The 19362-nt window shown below is 39.2% G+C and overlaps 2 protein-coding genes across 4 annotated transcripts in view; both read left to right on the top strand.

The window, feature by feature from the left end:
• Positions 1–5695: 5695 nt before the first annotated feature.
• LOC148102045 (scavenger receptor cysteine-rich type 1 protein M130-like) overlaps positions 5696–19362 on the top strand; it is a 28489-nt gene continuing 14822 nt past the window's right edge. For both annotated transcript variants that reach the window (XM_087843431.1, XM_087843430.1), the window contains exons 1-3: positions 5696–5827; positions 7092–7118; positions 7214–7513. In XM_087843431.1, coding sequence (XP_087699557.1) covers positions 5779–5827; positions 7092–7118; positions 7214–7513 — 376 coding nt within the window. In that variant the 5' untranslated portion in view covers positions 5696–5778. The remainder of the gene's footprint in view (positions 5828–7091; positions 7119–7213; positions 7514–19362) is intronic.
• Positions 10343–17436, top strand: LOC148102046 (uncharacterized). Of its 2 annotated transcripts, XM_087843450.1 has the most exons (6): positions 10343–12416; positions 13299–13358; positions 13470–13518; positions 15104–15259; positions 15463–15555; positions 16831–17436. In XM_087843450.1, the coding sequence occupies exons 4-6, from the start codon at positions 15188–15190 to the stop codon at positions 17143–17145; spliced, it is 480 nt and encodes a 159-aa protein (XP_087699576.1). In that variant the 5' UTR covers positions 10343–12416; positions 13299–13358; positions 13470–13518; positions 15104–15187; the 3' UTR covers positions 17146–17436. The 2 variants fall into 2 exon arrangements, with proteins under 2 accessions (XP_087699576.1, XP_087699577.1); XM_087843451.1 differs by lacking the exon at positions 15463–15555.

The raw sequence follows: 19362 nt of genomic DNA, 5'->3' as shown, positions 1-19362 counted from the left end.
GAGCAGAGCTTTGTCCATAGAGTACATGTGCAAAGAACCAGCGGCAAGTAGCAAGCCTCTAAGCTCAGCCTGCCATATACAGATTTCATTGGCTCTTTTGTCAAGGTCTGCAGAGACAATAGTGAATTGTGGCTACAAAATGGCAGCAATAGAGGATGGATGCAAGTAGGAATGAGAGAGACTTGTAATAAAATGCTGTCTGAAATGAAAGGAGAGATCGCTTTACTTTTTACATACATTTTAAATGATGATTTTAAATTTCATTAAACAAGCACTGCTTGCCTTACTTGCCGTGATTCAATATGGCTGTTCCACCAGCTGTTTCGTTTTAATACCACTTATATTTCCAACCTTGTGTTAACCCTGTTCCAGCTTTTTTAAATTCAGTTCAATTTTACTGAATGTTATTTTATTGAATCACAAAAATAGTTGCCTCAAGGCAAAGAAAACAGAGAAAACCCCAAGAATCATATGGACCCCTATGAGTAGGGATGGGTATTGATAAGATTTTCACGATTCCGATTCCATTTTCGATTCTGTTTAACGATTTGATTCTTTATCGATTCTCTTATCGATTCTTTTTAAAAAAGGAGAACACTAAGGTCTAATAGCTTAGAACTTTGTTTTATATCTTCTCTTTGAACAAGATAGAAATTTAGGAGTAACATGGCCTTACAAACCCAACAGTGAGCTCTTAAGAGATCCACAGCCTACGGCTCTTCAATGGGGTGTCACAGGGTCCCCAGGAAAAAAAAATTGTAAATGTAAAATAATAAAATAAATATTCTTCTGTAGCAATAACAAAGTATAACATCAATTATTCTGTAGCAATTACACAAGAATATCCAGTAATGTCCCTGCCTACAATTAAACACATTCACTTACCGAAAATCATCTGCTGTGGCAAATGGGTGCAAACCTTTGACCACAAACTTAGTCACTGCTCGGTGACATTCGTCTATCCTGGCCTGAAAGGAGACGTTACCGGTAGACTGCAGTGAGAACTGCCAGCATCTGAGCCAGACTCTGTCTGTCTCTCTCATCATGGTCACCTAAATGCACAGTAATGGCAGGTTTTGTAATAAGGCAGATCGCGCTAACATAATATGCACTGTTAGTTGATTATTTACCTGCCGCATTAACGGGAGAGGACGTGCAAACGTTACCGCTGCTGCTGGGTTGAGATTCACAAGTCCGGAGCGGAATTAAAAACACGACATTAATTTAAGGTCATCGTGTGTTTTGTGAGCAAATGCTTTTGTATATTTGTAGTGTTTCCTCCCTTAAATTAAATATCTACTTTGCAAGTATTGCAAGTTGCCCTGTTGTCATCCATTCTCGTAAAGCAAAACCAAACTTTTGAGCGTTTGAGCCGCTTAGGCGCCGTGTTTCCTGCCAGGTAAATGACGCTCCGCAACGTGGTGACGTCATTCGGGGCGACTGGAATCCATAAGGGAATCGTTTGCAAAAATGGCAAACAATTCCAAGGGATTGAAACACTGGAACCGGTTCTCAACAAGAACCGGTTTTCGATACCCATCCCTACCTATGAGCCAGTGCTTTGTCAACAGTAGGAAGGAAAACTCCCTTTTAACAGGAAGAAACCTCCAACAGAACCAGGCTCAGGGAGGGACAGCTATCAAGACAGACATTTTCTTTTTAATTTAACCTTTGTTTATACAGGTAGTCCCATTGAGACTCAGTGTCTCATTTAGAAGAGAGACCTCTTCCAGACAAATATTAAAATTACAACAATAAAAGAAACAATAAAATAGCTACATTTGTCTAATGTACACAGTCATATCAAAGACAAGAACAAGTTCCCAGTGATGATTTCAAAAAAACATTTGAACGTTTTTGAAGTCTGCAAGTGAAATCAGTTCAGAGAGCTTTAAATCCTTCTATCTATCAATGTATTCCATGAAGACAGGCCCAAAAAGGAGAATGCCTTCGCCCCAAGTTCTGTACAAACTGATGGAATGGTGAATAAAATTATGTCCTAAGACTGCAGTCTATGACTAAACTGGTTGCATAACATGTGCTCTCATAAATAAGAGGGCAGTAAACCACAAATGGATTTACAGATAAAGTGATACCAATGAACCATCCTGCATAAGACCAATGAGGACCAGTCAACCAGAGAATACCAGAGAGTACAGTGGTGTGTTAAAGGTTTACAGCCAGTTATAAACCTTAATGCCACATGATAGAGAGCATCCAACAGATGAAGAGAGTGAGCAGCGGCATTCATGTAAATTATGTCACCGTAATCCAGGAGGGGTAAAAAAAAGTGGCAGCAACAAGCCTTTTCCTTGTGGTGAAAGAGAAACATGATCTGTTTCTGAAAAAGATCCCCAACTAGGTTTCTTTAATTGGTGGTCAGAAAGTAAAGATTGCCATCAATCACAATACCTAGGTATTTGTATGAGGCCATAGTTTCAATAGAAAGGCTGCATCTAGATTTAGTCCCACACTGATGACACGAATAGTAAATAATGTAGGCTCCAGGACAAAAACCTGCGGGACTCCATTAGTGATATTTAAAAATCTGGAAGAGAGGCCACTGAACTGCACGCATTGCTTACGGTCTGAAAGATAATTAGAGAACCAGCCAACTGCTTGGTCTGGAAGGCCTATTTCCAGTAATCTCTGACATAAAATACCATGGTCAACAGAGTCAAAAGCTTTTCAGAGATCAATAAAAAGAACTGCACAGTAGTTCTTTGCATCCAAGGCTTCAAGATGTCATTGAGAACTGTTAGGGAAGCAGTTACAGTACTGTGCAGTCTCCTAAATCCAAATTCCACATGCTTCTAAAGAGAGTCAGACACACACACACACACACACGCGCGCGCACACACACACACACACACATACACACACACACACACACACACACACACACACACACACACACACACACACACACACACACACACACACAATTTAGTGATCAACACAGCCCTCTTGTTGTCAATTAACTTGGATTCCTGAATTGTTTGTTATTAGATAAAGGTTTTAACGGCAGTGTTAAAATGATCTATTGTGGAACTATGATTGAAAGCAGCAGTGATTTTCTCTGTGCTTATCAATACTAACAAGTTTTCTACCAATTTAATACCAGTGCTTGGTACCCATCCTTAATGCTGAGTACACCTTGAGTGAATTCACACCTCTAATGGATGGATGTCCACTTGGGATTGGATTACCAGAACCATATGTTAACGCAGGGAGTGAAAAGTGCAATAAGGTGTTAGCTTCAAATACAGGGTGACAGGTTTTTTTTTCATTCTTTCTTCCACTTTTATGAAGTCCACCAATAAACACACACACCTGTTGCGTTAATGCATCAACAATCAGCATGAAAGAACACATGCTGGAATTTGAACTTAAAGCACCGAATAGTTGCTAAGAGTAAGAGGGAATTCATGACGATGTTTTTCAATTGTGAAGCGTAGTTTTGATCTTCTTTTTCTGCTGGCTCAGTGAAGCTTGCAGCTTCAGAATCCATGACTTGTTGATCTTTAGCACATATCTGTGTACATTCTTGCATTTCTGGCAAAATACATTTATTTTAACAATGGATTGAGGAATTAATGAATTGATATCGCATTATTCATACTAAAATCGACTTAAATCGGGGAAATCATTTTTTAAAAATCCACCCCTAGTTATCAGTTAATGCTACTGAGTTTGGTTAACAAGGTGTATCCATGCACTGTGTAATGCACAATGGGTGCATTACACACCTACAGATATCTGCTAACTGGTGCTAAGTAACAGAGTAATAAAATAGTAGATGAAAATATTAGAATTGCAGTCACTACAAATGAAGCACAAATGTCTTGGTTCACACAACATTCAGACCTGCCACATACTCACCTGTATGTTACAGTCCCCAGATTGTACTTGTTTGCAGTGAAGTATTAAAAACAATAAATAAATAAGAGAAAGCCAAATCAAAGAGTAAGAGTAGGAGAACACTGTTTGAATGTGAGTGATTTACTACTTTTACTGTTTTTACTTTCAGACATGAGTGATGCAGTCGGTCTGATCTGTGTGCTGTCATGTCTCTCCAGGCTAGCAACAGTCAGAACTAGAGTTGACAGGAGGGCGCTGAGCAGGTTTACTGGGACCTCTGTGTTTGAGCTGTTTAAGAGGACAAAACTCAGGAAGCAGAGGAGGACCTCCAAAAAGCATCATCTCATATCCAAATGAATTTCTGCACTAATGCTCAACCAATGATTACACACTTTTCCTGTTCTGTATCAAGTTTTCTTTGATGTGCATGAAAATAATTTGCTCTGCTTTTTGTAATGAGCCAATTAAATGGAGCAACTTATCATTATCATCTAATAAAGTTCATACAGACAGATCATTTGTTTGGAGGAATGTTTGTGCCTGCAAGTGATTGTATCAAAAACACGGCTGCAATTCACCTTGAGATATTTATCAGTGAATATGACTGGATGAAATATTTACTAAAGATTTACTAACACCAGCTTTTAACAAAAAATACTGTAAAATTGTTTTAAATTTTAAACTATTTTTAAAAATATTGTATTGATTAATTTATCATAATTTCAATGAAACAATACTAATTTTATTTAAGATCAAAGATTTCCAACAGGACGTATCCCCTTAATGACGTCCATTTCCAAATGATAACTACAACATATCTTACTGCAGATGTCTGAGCGTAGAAGTAACAGAAAAATGACTGTGTGTTTGAGCTGGTTGTGTTTGTCAACAATGTGAACTTAAATTGTAAAAAATGACCTTAAGAGCTCTGTGGAGTTTTTGTTGATGTCTCTAATATATAATATAATGTAATGTGATGTAATCAATCCTCTTTTTTATTCTCTTGCCTGGCTTGCCTTAGACATGATAATAGTGTACCAGATATAAGGTAATAATGGAAGTAGCACAAATAGAAATGAATAAATAACCAGCTATAAGAAGAGGCACCTATAGAGATTCTATGTAGCTGTTCTTGTTTGGCAGCACCACTCATTCAGATCACAGTTCTGATTGCAAAAGCTGCCCGACAGGACAGGATCTAGGATCTTCATACACACCACTTGCATGAAACATGAAAGCCAGTGGTTAGTGACCACCAGGTTCCGTGTTTCAAGTCTCAGGTGTTTAGTTTCTTTTTACTTGTTTTTAGTTTCCTCCCTGCTTAGGTTTTGTTAGTTTAGTCATTGTATTCCTGCATCTGGGTCCACACTCTTTTCACTCCATACATCTGCCATAGATGACGTGACAATCCAATGCTTTTTGAATAACCAGGACAAAAAATGAGCTGGATGACAAGATCCATGTAAAAAAAAAAAATAAATAAAAATGGATTATCTCAAATTGATTATTTTTGTCTTTGCATCACACTTTTTAAGCAAACGGGCCAGCATGATGGGAGTCTGAGTGTGGATAACCATGCTGAAAGGTCAAAGGATCACTTTACACAGAAAGAAAAAAACACACTGAAGTTCAGTTCATTTATTTTAAGAACAAAGTGCAGGTTAATATTTACTGTAGGAAAACAGTCAGTATTTAACCTCGTTCTTCTTGTACTACGTTACATGACCATAAATGGGAATGTCAGAGGACTTACGGGAAGTCTAATGAACACAGCCGGGAATATGAATGGGTTCAAATGAGGTCAACAGATTTGAAGATGAAATGACAAAATTAGACACAGTGGACTCAAGTCCTGCCTCTCCCTACAGATAAATACTGAGCACAGCACAGAAGACCATCAGAGACGTCTGTGTAGACATGGATCATCATCATCATCTGCTGTTGCTGCTGCTGCTGTGGAGCTCAGGTAGGACTGTACTTTAAAAATTCCCTGTTGGTGTTCACTGAGTTAACTGGACCATTAAACAACCTGATCACTCACACACACACACACACACACACACACACACGCGCGCGACATGACATGACACACATAACATGCTGGGGTATCAGCTGGAGTATCCAGAGGACCTTGCAGGCTCACAGAGAACGTGGCAGACAGCAGCTATGAGCACACTGCCCTCTTGCTTTGTGGTCACCGTCTAAAGCACGTTGATGAAGAAGACTGAGTTGAATTGGTGATACCAGGCGGCAGAAAAGAGAACAGTGTGGTGACCTGATGAAAGTGGTACAGAGCTGAAGGAGCCTTTGTCTCTGCTTGTTTGAACTGAGCAGCCAAAGGATAAAAGTCACTACCTGTAACCTTGCTGATACGTATGTGGGTCTTCTGATTCTGCACTAAATGATTAAAAATAAACTCGACTATGCCGATGCTGGGAATGATGATTTTCTCAGATTAATGGTTGATTCTAACGTGTACATGATGTTTTGCTCTGAGAGAATAACGACTGACTACAGTGACTGACATTATGTGTTGCCTGGATTTTAAATACATCATGATATTAACTGCTTCTGATACTACACATTGACCTTGACTATAACTCTGTCAACATAACTCTCGTGTGCTTTGTAGTTGATGATTGATTCTGTAGGGTTACCACATATTTATTGAAAAGTTTTGACTTTGTACTCTCTTCATGAAGACTGATCTCTGCTTCCAAAGACTTCACTAAAACTGTGTAACTGTTAAGCAGTCTTATACACTCACATGTTGTACAAGGTAAAAATGTATGACACTTTTAAGCATGTAACTTTTTTTATTGAAGGATTTGGACACAACCTGCTGAATAATTGGTGCATAAAATTAACATCAGATACAATTATAAGTAAGAATATCAGGAATATATAACAACAGAAGGAGAAGTTGTCTCTGTCGGCCTCTGTGCTGAAGGCAGACATGCTGGACACGCTTCTTGCTTTCTTTGTTTTTGTTGAACCTGCACGTTTGTGGATGTTCAATAAATGTGGCAAAGAACTTTTTTTTTTTTCTTTTTTTCAAAAATCATTAATTGTGGTGTTTTCATTTGTACAGTGAGCTGTGTTTCCAGATCCTCAATTCACATGCACACTGACAAAACATAAAGTTTACTGGCATGTTTGTTCTGTCCTCGACTGATCTCCGCTCAGAATTGCTCTTTATGTTCATGAGTTTTCTCTCATGTCCTCCTCAGGAGTCCAGGCTGAAGAGAAGTCAACAGGTAAGAAGAGAAAAAAGAGATTTAAAGAATTGCTGGAGCAGAATCTACCAAGTTTGATTTTAATATTTTCAGAAATAAATTCCTTTTCTATTCAGAGTCTGATGATGTCAGGCTCGTGGGAGGAGCAAGTCGCTGTGCAGGAATACTGGAGCTGAAACATCTGGGAGAGTGGAGAGCAGTGAAGGGCGATTCATGGACCTGGAAGGAAGCAGCTGTTGTCTGTGAACATCTGGACTGTGGCTTTCCTGTTTCTGTAGGAAGAAGAGAGGATGCCTCGAGTAGACCAACAACGTGGTGGATCAGTCGGGACTGTCTTCTGTCTCGATCTCTTCTGGGGCAATGTGCAGTGTCTTGGGAACTGTCTTCTACAAGCGTCTTTGACATAACCTGTTCAGGTAAACCCATGTTTGCTATCATCTTTTCATAATATGTGACAACTAGTCACATTTATGGAGAAAATCAGGGACATTTCCATTGTCGCAGTAAGGCTGTCCCTCTGGAGTAGGAATCCTTTTGTTTTCTTTCTGAGATTATGAGGACGAAAACAAGATTTTTGAAAAGTGTGTTGAAGTGTAAATATGCACTATAGACAAAATGTGATGTTGAAAAGAAACTTCATGCTGCATTTAAACTCACAACCTTCACCACACAAGGCTGAGGGGAGTGAGTGGTAACTCTGCCACTAATCCACAGGTAAGAGAGAGGCATTGCTCCCCATTCAAAATGATTGGGATTCTACTATTAGAAAAAGTGGACTATTTCACCAAAGATACAAAATTATGAAATATAGGCTTGTAACACATAATGGAGCTGGTTATTAGTATGAACAGTCTGTCTACAACAAACAGTGTGAGACTAGTTAGTTGGTGAAAAGAAGTAAAACGGCCAATGACAATAACATATTCTGGGATTGCTGCTTTCAAAAATTCTCCTGTCTTCCACCATCTTGAAGTAATATTATGTGTTTATATCCATCATGAGATAAAATTAGGCTTTGGATCTAATGAATTTGAAAGACCAGTAAACACCATTAACCTTCTACAATGACATCATGAGTTCCCATAGCTGTGGTAAGGATTTCAGAGGCTTAGGAAGAGTGTGTGTAGATCCCCTCTGTAAAAAAAAGATTTCTTAACTCCACAGTGACATCATTGCACCTGTTGAGTCCCAGATGCCACAATGAACTTTACTCACACTTTCCAGACACGGCAATGAGAGGTTTAATAACTAGTTTAATGACATTGTAATCTACTATGGGATTGTACAGCACACAGATAGTGGATAGCAGATAGTGTCTCAACAAATCAGAGAATGTCTACCCCCCTCCCTTGACTCCCACCAGTTTGCTTTTAGAGCATGGAGGATGCCATCACCATCATCCTTCACAGAGCACTGAACCATCTGAAGAACAAGAAGAGCTATGTGAAGATGGACTACAGCTAAGTGTTCACCACCATAAACCCAGACATCCTCACCACCAAACTGGACCACCTTCAGGTCCCCCTGCCACCTGGTCCTTGATCAAAGCCATCTTAATCCCACTGGTCTTAATCACACGCCTCTCCCCCCAATTGTCACTCAGCACTGGATCCCCACAGGGCTGCATTCTCAGTCCCTTACTGTAAGCCCTGTACACCTATGACTGTACACTAACCCACCCACCCAACGTTATAGACCAGTATGCCGATGACACCACTGTGGTCGGGCTGATTTCTGATGGAGATGGGACAGTATACAGCGCGGAGGTAGAGAACTTGTCACACTGGTGCTCAGAAAATAATCTGAACATCCTTAAAAACAAAAGAACTCATAATGAGTCACAGACAGTGTCACGGCCGAGGCCGACAGACAGAAGGACTCAGAAGCAGGACTCACACGAGAAAGTGTGTTGAACAAGATTTTATTTAGAAGACATGAAATTGCAAAATCAACTAGACAGTGAACTAAGAACTAAGGTCTACAAGATCAGTGAGGCTAAAAACTAGTGAAACTATGACCAGGGAAAAATACACAATGACACTGAATATGCGAGAAACTAACTCTTCATCAGGAGTGCTTTAACTCCGGGGCATGGAGAAAAGGCATGGGCTTCAGGGAAGGTACCCAGGAGTCTCAGTATTTGAGAAGGCGGAGAAATGGCAGGGGGGGGGGGGCAAGCATCCGAGGCGTATGTGTGTGTGTGTGTATCCTGTTTTCAACTTGAGAGAGAGTGTCCTTCACCCGGTTAAGCAAAAGTCAACAGTCTTCAGCCAATGCAGGTGTACTTGAAGAGAGACTAAACATAGTCCCGTTATCAGGGACAAGAATTTGTTGTTCCGGAGCTGCATGAGAGAGGGAGATGATTGTTTGAGTTAGTGCAGACAAGTGCACCAATTTTGCAGTTGTTCTTAATGTCCATCACTGGTCACCAGGTCTATCTATTTCCCATTGCAAAGCCGTGAGCTTCTCTACAATCTTCCCATATGGCGTTAAATAAACACAGTCTGAGTACTCACGGCTTACCCATTATTAAACCCGATTCTTTGATCCCCATGATAGAACAGAGAAAACCCGACTCAGAGTGGTCAAAACATAATTCTTTATTCAATCATCTTCCGGAAGAGAGAGCCCTGCACAGCCCAAAGCCAGTTGCAGAATCTCTAACATTAGAAGCTAAAAATGTGTCTCATATAGGTGTTATTTTGGTCCTTTACACATAACATACAGCCTCGATACAAACAACTCCTTATATGTTACTAGTTCCTCTTTCTGTCTGGTTTCTGTCACGGTACTGGGCCATGAGGCCCAGGGTTTAAGTTCTAATGCATATTTTTGTATGTGTAGTTTAACGCATCTAGTTGTTTTCTAGTTTGCAGTTTAGTCCTTGGTTTCTTAGTCCCTTTTGTCATCTCTCCCTGGTCCATGTGTCTACCTGTCACACTCAAAAAAGTCAACTAAGGCAGTTGTTTGATTAATTCAATAGACATTTGTCTATTTAACATGAACATATTGAGTTTAGGTTTTTAAATCATTATCAGTTGTTGGTTTAACATAAAATAACAAAATGTTTAATGAACTAGATTTGCATTCTTCAGTTCAATTAAATGTAATTATTTTAAATCAACAACTCTAAAACCGATGCCTAGTGCGCATGCTCAAACTTCCCAGAAGTGAAGAGGCGGGAACGCGGAGAAAGTTATATGTGTTCAGTGAACTGCCGTTTGTCGCTACCCGATCCGTACCGGAAACCCGATCGGTACCCCGCATGCGCGAAAGGTGTCTACTTCCGGTCGTAGCGTTTTACGATAGTTATGGGTCAGCGTATCAGTTAAGATGTTAAGAATAATAAGTATATCTTAAAATGTTTGCAATAATGAAGCATTTCAGTACAATGTAGACAAAAACGAAAAATAAAAAGATAGTTACGGATCGGGACTCCCCGATCCTTACTGCGCATGTGCAAAGTCGGACCGTACAAATCGGGTCTACCCGATCCGTACCGCGCATGTGCAGATGTTTTCTTCTTCTTCTGTTGGTTTAATGGCAGTTTACTCCCCAGTGTATGAGGATACTGCCACCTGCTGACCGAGCGAATGAACCCTATTGTAAACTGAATTGGCGTCATTACAAACGCGTGTTAAATTTGATTTAGTGATAGTCGAGTGTGTTTATGCTTGTCTGTGTTGAGAGGATTGACTGGAATAGTGATGATGATGTCCGCTATCACTGTCAATTGTCAGTAAACACTTAATCTGGCTGATGAATCTTCACGTGACACATTGCTAAATCAATATTATTAAGTCTGTAATAAGGCGCCATTCTTCTTATTTTACGGCGCTGTTGTTCAATCGGGGAACACTCTCTGTTGAGGAGAAAAGCATGAATTTGTTTGTATACGGATTATCCATTGTTTAAATGTCCCGGGCAGTCGAAAAGGAGGCAGAGCTGTTGAGAAATGCTAGGAGCTAACTGGGCGCTAACCGTATCATTCAAATATATTGAATGTCGTAATGTTGGCAAAGAGAGGAAGTGACGTAAGATTTGCGCATGCGGGGTACCGATCGGGTTTCCGGTACGGATCGGGTAGTGACACCGTTTCCCTCTGCGGAATCTTCCACTATAGAGATTGACAGACCACGTGACTTTCGCGCATTGCATGCAGGTAACTCATGGCAAAACAATCCAAGTACCGCATCAAATGCAAGCATTTGCAGCACCGCAAAACGTTCTTTCTCCGGTTCCAGTACCTTCTTGCTTTTTCTTTCCCCCCAAAAAAGTTATGTACAAAACGAAGGAGAACAATGCCGGACCGTACAAAGTCAGACTTGATGAAAAGTCAAAGAAAAGATACGAGGAATAAATCAAAGGGGTGAAAGGTTTATACCCTTACGAGCACACAGAGTGGACAAAATACGTTAGCGTGCTGCCCAACTTTCACCACGCTCATATTTATAATTATACGGTTCTTGGAGTGAGTGCATACACTCATGAAGTTCAGTAACTTCAGGTCACAGCAACAAGCCCAGGAACAGTTTACCGACGGATGGGTACAGGACCATGAAATGCACCGTGTAGAACGAAAGACCATCGTACGTATCATAAGTTTACCAGTCTCACAAATCAATTCAATTTCAATTCAATTTTATTTATATAGCGCCAAATCACAACAAAAGTCGCCTCAAGGCGCTTCATAAATACACATTCGTTAACTGTTTATTAATAGGACTTTTGAGCTCAACGGTAATTAATTAGTAGTGGAAATAATTTCTGGTTCGCATTACAGAAATGTAGCAGTGACAATAATATTGTATGTTGTAATCGTACTGGGCAATTAGTGATAGCATAGCGCCACAATTTCTGTTCAGCGCCAGACTTGCTTGTAACCTATATCACCAATTATGTTATGAAAAATGACGTATTAACTACTACAAAACACTGACCTTTGTGGAAATGCTTGGAGCAGACTAACCTGTGAGCTGGAGTGTTCTGGGACGTTATATTTGGTCTTTGAATGGCTGTAATCCAGGCCATCCGTCGCCTCTTTTTACTTCAGAAACATGGCTCGAATAATTTCTCTTCAACGACGTAATCCGATAAAAAAAACGATCTCTTTACCCGTCGGCTTCCCGTGGCTGTCATGCGACCGGCTATTGCAGTTAATAATACAACAGCTTCTTGACAGTTTTTTGTGTTTCTTTTTATCGCTGTGTAACTGATTTCAATTGAAAGCCTGCGTGCGCTAGTACCTCTTGCCACGAGTTCCCAGAATTCTTTGCGGTTTTACCCTTGAATGACGTCACATTTTCAATCTCTATACAGGTAAGTAATAAATAACTGAAAATATCTTAGTCAAACGAAGTTGTTCCGTCCGTTAATTGTTTAACAATGTTTTTAATTCCAGATGTGTAATTTGTCATTAGACAGCGGGAGTGGAGCAAATACAGTGAAAATCGGGTATTAGATGGTGCCAATCGGTACCGTCTAATACCTGATTTCTAATCCGCTCCGGCTATATTTATATTATTATTAGCATTTCCATTTCATTCTTTTTTTTTGTTACCCGTTTTTGCAGTTAGTCTTATAGTGTTTTTAGCGGTTATTAATGTGTTTAATTCAATATTTAACACGTTTGAAATTCAATTTCAAAGTAAATGAAGTTAGCTAAAGTTGTATGGTTGTCTCATTGAACTTTTACCTAGCTCTGTTAGCATTCACTTTGGTTTTAAATGACGGTTATTGCAAGACATGGTCTTTCTTCATTTTTTTTTTATTATCAATTGCATTTCTTCTTTCTTTCTCTCTCCTTTTTTTTAAGCATTCGGCCTCTTGCAGTAATGCAAGTTAAACTAGTATGCGCGAGTTGCTAAATATTAGCTGTGTCCAAATTCAGGGGCTGCATCCTTTGAATTGACTTAAACGCTAGTGCATGGGGAAAAGAGCATAAACACGAGGTCAGAGGAAAAGGCAATGGCGGATAATTATGAAAATTGCCTGTCGGACCTTTACCGCAACTACCAGCATCTTTATTGCATAGTGTGAAACACTGCTATTACATTTGGCAACAGATTGGATATTTATCTGTGAATTTTATATTGCAAAAGGTATTTATATGTATTTGTATTTTTTTATACGTTTGCAACAAAGTAAAAAAAAATCCACTGGAGTTTTTATAAATTTTTTTGTCTGTTTTCTTTACCATAGTAACACCACAAAGAAAGCTGACCCCTTTTCTGATTGTTTGTGCCTTCTCTTTAATACATGGTAAGTTTTTACCATCATATATTTTTATTATAGTTTTATGATTTAATCAAAGTAAAAAAAAAGGTGGTCAATAAAACCATCCTTAAAACTGCTTCTCTTTTTTTCTTTCAGTGACTTGTATGTGGCAGTGCAAGCGTTGTTCCATCAGGGAGAGTAGTAGGTAAAAAATATTGAAACACTGTACAGGGCTCGCAAAATCGCTAGCCCGACATCCCGGGGCTAGCGATTTTTCCAGTCGGGCCACCAAAATCTATCTCTGCCCTGCCCGTCGGGCTGTCATAGGAAGGAAAAATATATGTCAATGCTTTTGCATTCTTTCGGAAATGTAGCTGGGTAATTATGTCATTGGCATTGGTGAGCCACTGTCAATATGTGACATATTGAAATCGCGTTTGAATTTGCGCTTGTTTTTTGCTTTCACTTTGCAATCGCGCGAACTGTGTATAGAGAGCGACAGCACTGATTGGTGAGTGATGATAATTTGCGCACCAATTCCTCTGACATAGTCTTATCAATTGTTAGCTTACTATGCAAACATGACAAGTGAAATCTTCCGCAGCAAGCTTAAACATGTGAGAGGTTGATCGCACAGAGAATCGCTGAGCGTTATGTAAGTGCGTGTGTAAAAGCAGCAGGATATATATTTTAGTTCTGCTGAGCCAAATAAGACAGGTCAGGGTGAAGAAGTGACAGCCAAAGAAAAGCTTACCACAAAACGGAAAAATTATGACAAATCAGACTATAAGGCAAAAAGAAAGTGCAGCTTTATGGTTTCATGGACAAAAGAATTTCTGTGGCTGCAATATAACAAGCTATATAACCAGGGGTGCACATAAGTGGTCCGCAGGTGCGCATTCACTGTCAAAATAAAAAACGCGCACAAGATAAGAAGTTGCAACGTGTGTTTGCGTACATAAGATTTTCTGGAGGAGGACAGACATTTGTTTAGAACTCTTAAAGATGTCGAAGAAGCTCCTTTAAGCAATTACTTTGCTGTTCCTCCACCTCCAAAGAAATGTCAGAAGGAGTCCGAACCACAAAAGAAGCGCGTGTTCTGGGAAAAGTGGTTGCAGGAGGTGAGCTGGCTTCAAACAAATGATGAACGCACAGAGATGTGGTGCAGAATGTGCCGTGAAAATCCCACTCTAGCGGACAAAAACAGCCTTTTATATGGACGCAAATGCGCGTTGCAACTTCTTATCTGGTGCGCGTCTTTTATTTTGACAGCGAATGCGCACATGCGGACCACTTATGTGCACCCGTGTAAATAACATAATGTTCTGCCGGGTGTGTTGTTGGTTTTCCCTCGATTTCTGAGTCGACAAGCGCCTTTGTTACTGGGACCAGTACATTTAAGAAAGGCCCCCATTATAAATGCATTATTGCTCAGTCTGCAATATCTTTCCCAGAACAAACACCAATTGCAAATAACATACTAAAAATAAACCTGAAAAATCTGTTTAGACCAGCGTACTATGTTGCAAAGAGTGAACTACCACTGGCACAATTTAGCAGTCTTTGCAAACTTCAAAAAGCAAATGGCCTAGATCTTGGTTCCATTTGCCTCTTACCCATGACATCAGTGGAAATTTTAAATTCAGGATCTGACACAGACTGATTCATGTTCTACACAGACAGCACTGATGTCTGCATGGTCTTCTAAAATCAGCTTTAGTCAGCTTAGATGTGAAGTGAGTGAAATATACAGTTGAGTTTTTAATCAATGTATTTGTTCTCTATTGCAGATTGACAAGGAGTTTCTGCGAATCACCAGAAAGCCTCTGCTATCTACTTTCTTTGCCGAGCTTGACCAATACGCGCCACGCTTAATGGAAATCTTTCTGAGCAAAGGAGGGACACCTGGAAAGAAAATAAGAGGTCTCATGCTTGCCATCTCCAAGGTTTGTATTAGGATTGAGTAGATTTTGTCATAGGCAGCAAAAATAACTTTTATTTGGAGATGAAGTTGTCAATTTTGTTTCGGCTTAACAAATGGTACATGCCAGGTTCTAACCTAAAGAATAATTATGCAAGTTAACTGATTACCCTAGCTTTAAGAAAAACAGCCTGGTTTTGGCTCATATTATCTCCTCCTCCTCTCCAGCATGACAACATCCATACCAGACGAGCATGCATCTTGAAGTCTTTGTGCATCTACCTAAACGAAGACTATGAGAAGTTAATAAAGGAGTACTTGGTGAGTCATTGTGACAGCATGTTGACTGTAACATTCTCATACGGGGCGATCGTGGCTGAAGAGTTGGGAGTTTGCCTTGTAATCAGAAGGTTGCTGGTTCGAGCCCCGGCTTGGACAGTCTCGGTCGTTGTGTCCTTGGGCAAGACACTTCACCCGTTGCCTACTGGTGGTGGTCAGAGGGCCCGGTGGCGCCAGTGTCCGGCAGCCTCGCCTCTGTCAGTGCGCCCCAGGGCGGCTGTGGCTACAATGTAGCTTGCCATCACCAGTGTGTGAATGGGTGGATGACTGGATATGTAAAGCGCTTTGGGGTCCTTAGGGACTAGTAAGGCGCTATATAAATGCAGGCCATTTACCATTTTATTTACCATACAAATTGTGACGTTGCCTCAAATGCAAATCGTTAAAATTAAAATTTTGAGATTAGCAACAAGATACCTGGTATTGGGGAAAGGATGTCTTGAATACCAAACAGTATTAAGCGTTGCAATAAAGAATTTATGGAATTTGGTATTGGAAGGAAAGAAATTTATGCATACCGTAGTTAAACTTGTTACACAAACATACAATGCATTTAACATGCATCAAGACAATATTGCTTTTGAATCTGTACTTGGATTAAAACAAGTCCTGTTGTTTTTTCATTGCTATGGTCATCAGTATTTGTAAATAGAAATGTCTATGAACTTTGAGCTGTTTAGTACTAACACTTCTATACCTGTTTTATTTTAGCAGCTGAGTTAGCCTTTTCTCGAGTCCTGTCCCCCTAAGTTACTCTTGCTATGTCCGACAAACAAATGGTTTCCTCTGCGCACCAATGGGTACCCAAATGTGCGAGCAGACATGCTTCATAATGTTTGGTACATTTACCTGGGAGTGGGGCCATCCACACTGTTTAATCCATTCACGTTGTTTTTGACTTTGTGAATGGAAAGAACACAACTCCTCCAGACACAATCTCTCAGGGTATCGGTGGGCACACTGCTTCTCCATCTTGCTTGAGGTTAATGTTTGTCAGACACAGTAATGGTTGCTATAATGTGTAATTGGACAATGGCCCTTTTGGGGGAGGGGCCGGTGAGAGGTCAATTATGCCACCTCTTTTGACATGAGAGGTGTATTTTATAATTTATGTATTGGAGTAATTACTAACAACTACTTTAGTGGTGTAATTTTCTGTTTATTACTTTGACTACTTGGATTTTATAAACAGCATAGAAACAGTTGTTTAAACAATCTCTTAAATTTTACTTTGTTGTCTTATATTTTTTCATGTAGGATACGGACAGCGAGGCAAAAAGCTGCATGGAGCAAACTGTGATGGGGGTGTACGTCATCCAGAAGGAGGGTGCTGAACCTGAAGATGACCCAGAGGACGTTGGTGTCCTGATTGAGGGTGTGGAGGCTAACACTGATTTGGGTAACATTGCACAAGCATGGGCTCTGTTGTTTGGACTCATATACTGTTTGAACCTGAGCTACCCACCAGAACTTAAATGCACCTTTGAAGTCCTCCAGAAGATACTTTTAAATCTTGATGGACAAAAGCTCTCTTCAAAGGCACAGTTTCTGAAAAACAAGCTTATGGGGTGAGAGCACTTGAAAATGATTGATAGGTCTTGAATGGTTCATTGGTGCAATGGTGATTTCCAATAAATAATGTTAATATTTGAGTTGTTTATATTTTTTTCTATTATTTAAAAAATATTTTTAAGTTTTTGGATTCTCTCTGTTGGGCAATTCACCTTTTATACAGCACTGCAGATGATTTTTGTTTGTCCTTATATAGATGGCTCAAAATGGATCAGAAGTACTGACAGAAGTACTGTTCTGTTAATTATTTTTCATTTAATTTTGAGTTTGTAGTATAGGTACTAATTCACACATACCATAATGCTGTCATGTGTTGAATGAAGAAAAAAAAAAGAGGGGGGCACTAAAGCACTCCAGTGCTTTAGTGCCCCCCTCTTTTTTTTTCTTCTCCTTTGTAGAACAAAGTTACCATTTTACAGAAACTGCATTGAGGGGTTTTCCCAAAGAAATGTTCATTGTTGTTTTTAGCTGCACTGTTACTATGTTGTGTCAAGGGCCTGTAAAGTTTAAGACCACTGCCACCTGTTAAGTTCACTGTATTATTGTGTCCATTTTGCTTGCTAGCATGTTTTAAAACACAGCAAAACTATATTGGTAGCTGTGGAGGACTGCAACCAAAATTAAAAAAATAAATACAGAAATATAAAAATTGGTCAAACTAATAATTATTACAATGAGATACACCAAACAAATATAGATTTTCATTTCAAATAATTAATTGCATTTGAAAAAAAATTGTCATCTGTCATTTAATTTGATGTTAAGCCTTCTGTTTCTATTTTAGTTTTACTTCCTAAATTTTTTTTAATCCCTATATTTTTTTTTTTTTTTTTTTTTTTTTTACCTATGGATTTTTTGTTGTTGTTGTATTGCCCCCAAATTATTTCTAATTTTTTTTTTTTTCCAAATTCACACAATAGTAATTCTATTTTGTCACATGTTTTAACTTGCCAAGTGGGAGATGTATTTTTATCTTTTAGTTTAATTTTTTAAAATACAGTTGAAATATTTAGCAAATTTTGCATCTGTTTTTAGTTGTGGAAGCTTTGGTTCCAACATATTACCTATGTAAATAAGTATTCTAACGTTATACCTTTTGAAGTGGCATAATGCTTGCAGGTGTACAAAAATGGTAAGCTTTTATATTGTCCACTAAATCCAGTTAATAAAGTTAATGTTATCATTATCTGATTGTGACTTTTTTTGTAAAGTAGTGGGTTTCTAAATGTGTAACAAATGTAAACAAATCTAATTGAAATAATTCGATTGAAATGAGTGAAATCATCAACCCCCATATTGGTTTATTAAGCAAGACTTGCAGTAGTTGCCTTGATTAACAAAGTAGTTGTTGAAACAGCAAGATTTAATTGTGTTTTCCTAAACTTTTTAACATGTGTAGAATGAATTAAAACAAATTTCACTCTACATACTTAAATAAATCACTTCAAATCAATGTAAGTATACTATGTTGATCCAACATAATCTGATTACATTAAACCACCAAATGCTAAATGTGTTGGTTTGACATGATTGAAAATGGTTTATTGTACTTGGTTAAATCGTGTGCAAAAAGGGTGCCATGATTAAATTGTGTTCATCCAACAACACATTTTTTTGAGTGCATGTTTCATGTCTCTGGTTAGGTTAAGTTCATGTTCTATCTCCATGTCTATGTCTCTGTGTTTCCTGTTTTATTTTGAAAGAGTGTGGTGTTCTTTGTTCATTGTAGTTAGTGTTACTCTCCCCCGTATTGTCATTAGGTTTCATTCTAGTCAGCTGTGTTCTCATGTGTCTCCACTTCCCCTGATCACCTCATGTGTGTATTTAAGTCCTCAGTCTTCCTTTGTTTGTGGTTGTGTCGTCTGTTTTACTTCCCCCATATTACGCCAGGTTTTAGGACTCTGTGCTGGTCATGTCCATGTTACTTATGTGAATACGTTTCATAGTTCTTTGTTGTTCTAGCACAGAGTCCTGTTCATAGTTGTCTCCGTCATGTGCATCATTGTCACCCTGTCTTAGCCTTCCCTGCTGTCTGAGTTAAGTGTCAGTTCTTAGTTTTCCCAGTTCAGCTTCTAGTTTAGTCTTGCCTCAGTGCTTTCTGTTGTTTGCCATGTTAATCAGCCCAAATAAAGGCTCGCTTTTCGTTTCAAGTTCAGTACTGTCTCCTCGTCTGTGTCTGCACCTGGAACCTCACACTCCCACACACGGTCCGCCCAC

The sequence above is a fragment of the Neolamprologus brichardi genome, chromosome 7 (assembly GCF_056152115.1).
Source record: "Neolamprologus brichardi isolate AB-2024 chromosome 7, ASM5615211v1, whole genome shotgun sequence".
In the NCBI taxonomy this organism is placed as follows: Eukaryota; Metazoa; Chordata; class Actinopteri; order Cichliformes; family Cichlidae; genus Neolamprologus; species Neolamprologus brichardi.
The sequence above is the reverse complement of the archived record's forward strand: the minus strand, read 5'-3'. Positions and strand labels throughout refer to the sequence as shown.

Excerpts from the sequence above, each read along its gene's own strand:
- LOC148102046 (XM_087843450.1), top strand. The coding sequence starts at position 15,188 with ATGGAAATCTTTCTGAGCAAAGGAGGGACACCTGGAAAGAAAATAAGA. Across the intron at positions 15,260-15,462 it reads TCATGCTTGCCATCTCCAAG|CATGACAACATCCATACCAG; the intron begins GTTTGTATTAGG and ends CCTCCTCTCCAG. Across the intron at positions 15,556-16,830 it reads AGTTAATAAAGGAGTACTTG|GATACGGACAGCGAGGCAAA; the intron begins GTGAGTCATTGT and ends TTTTTCATGTAG.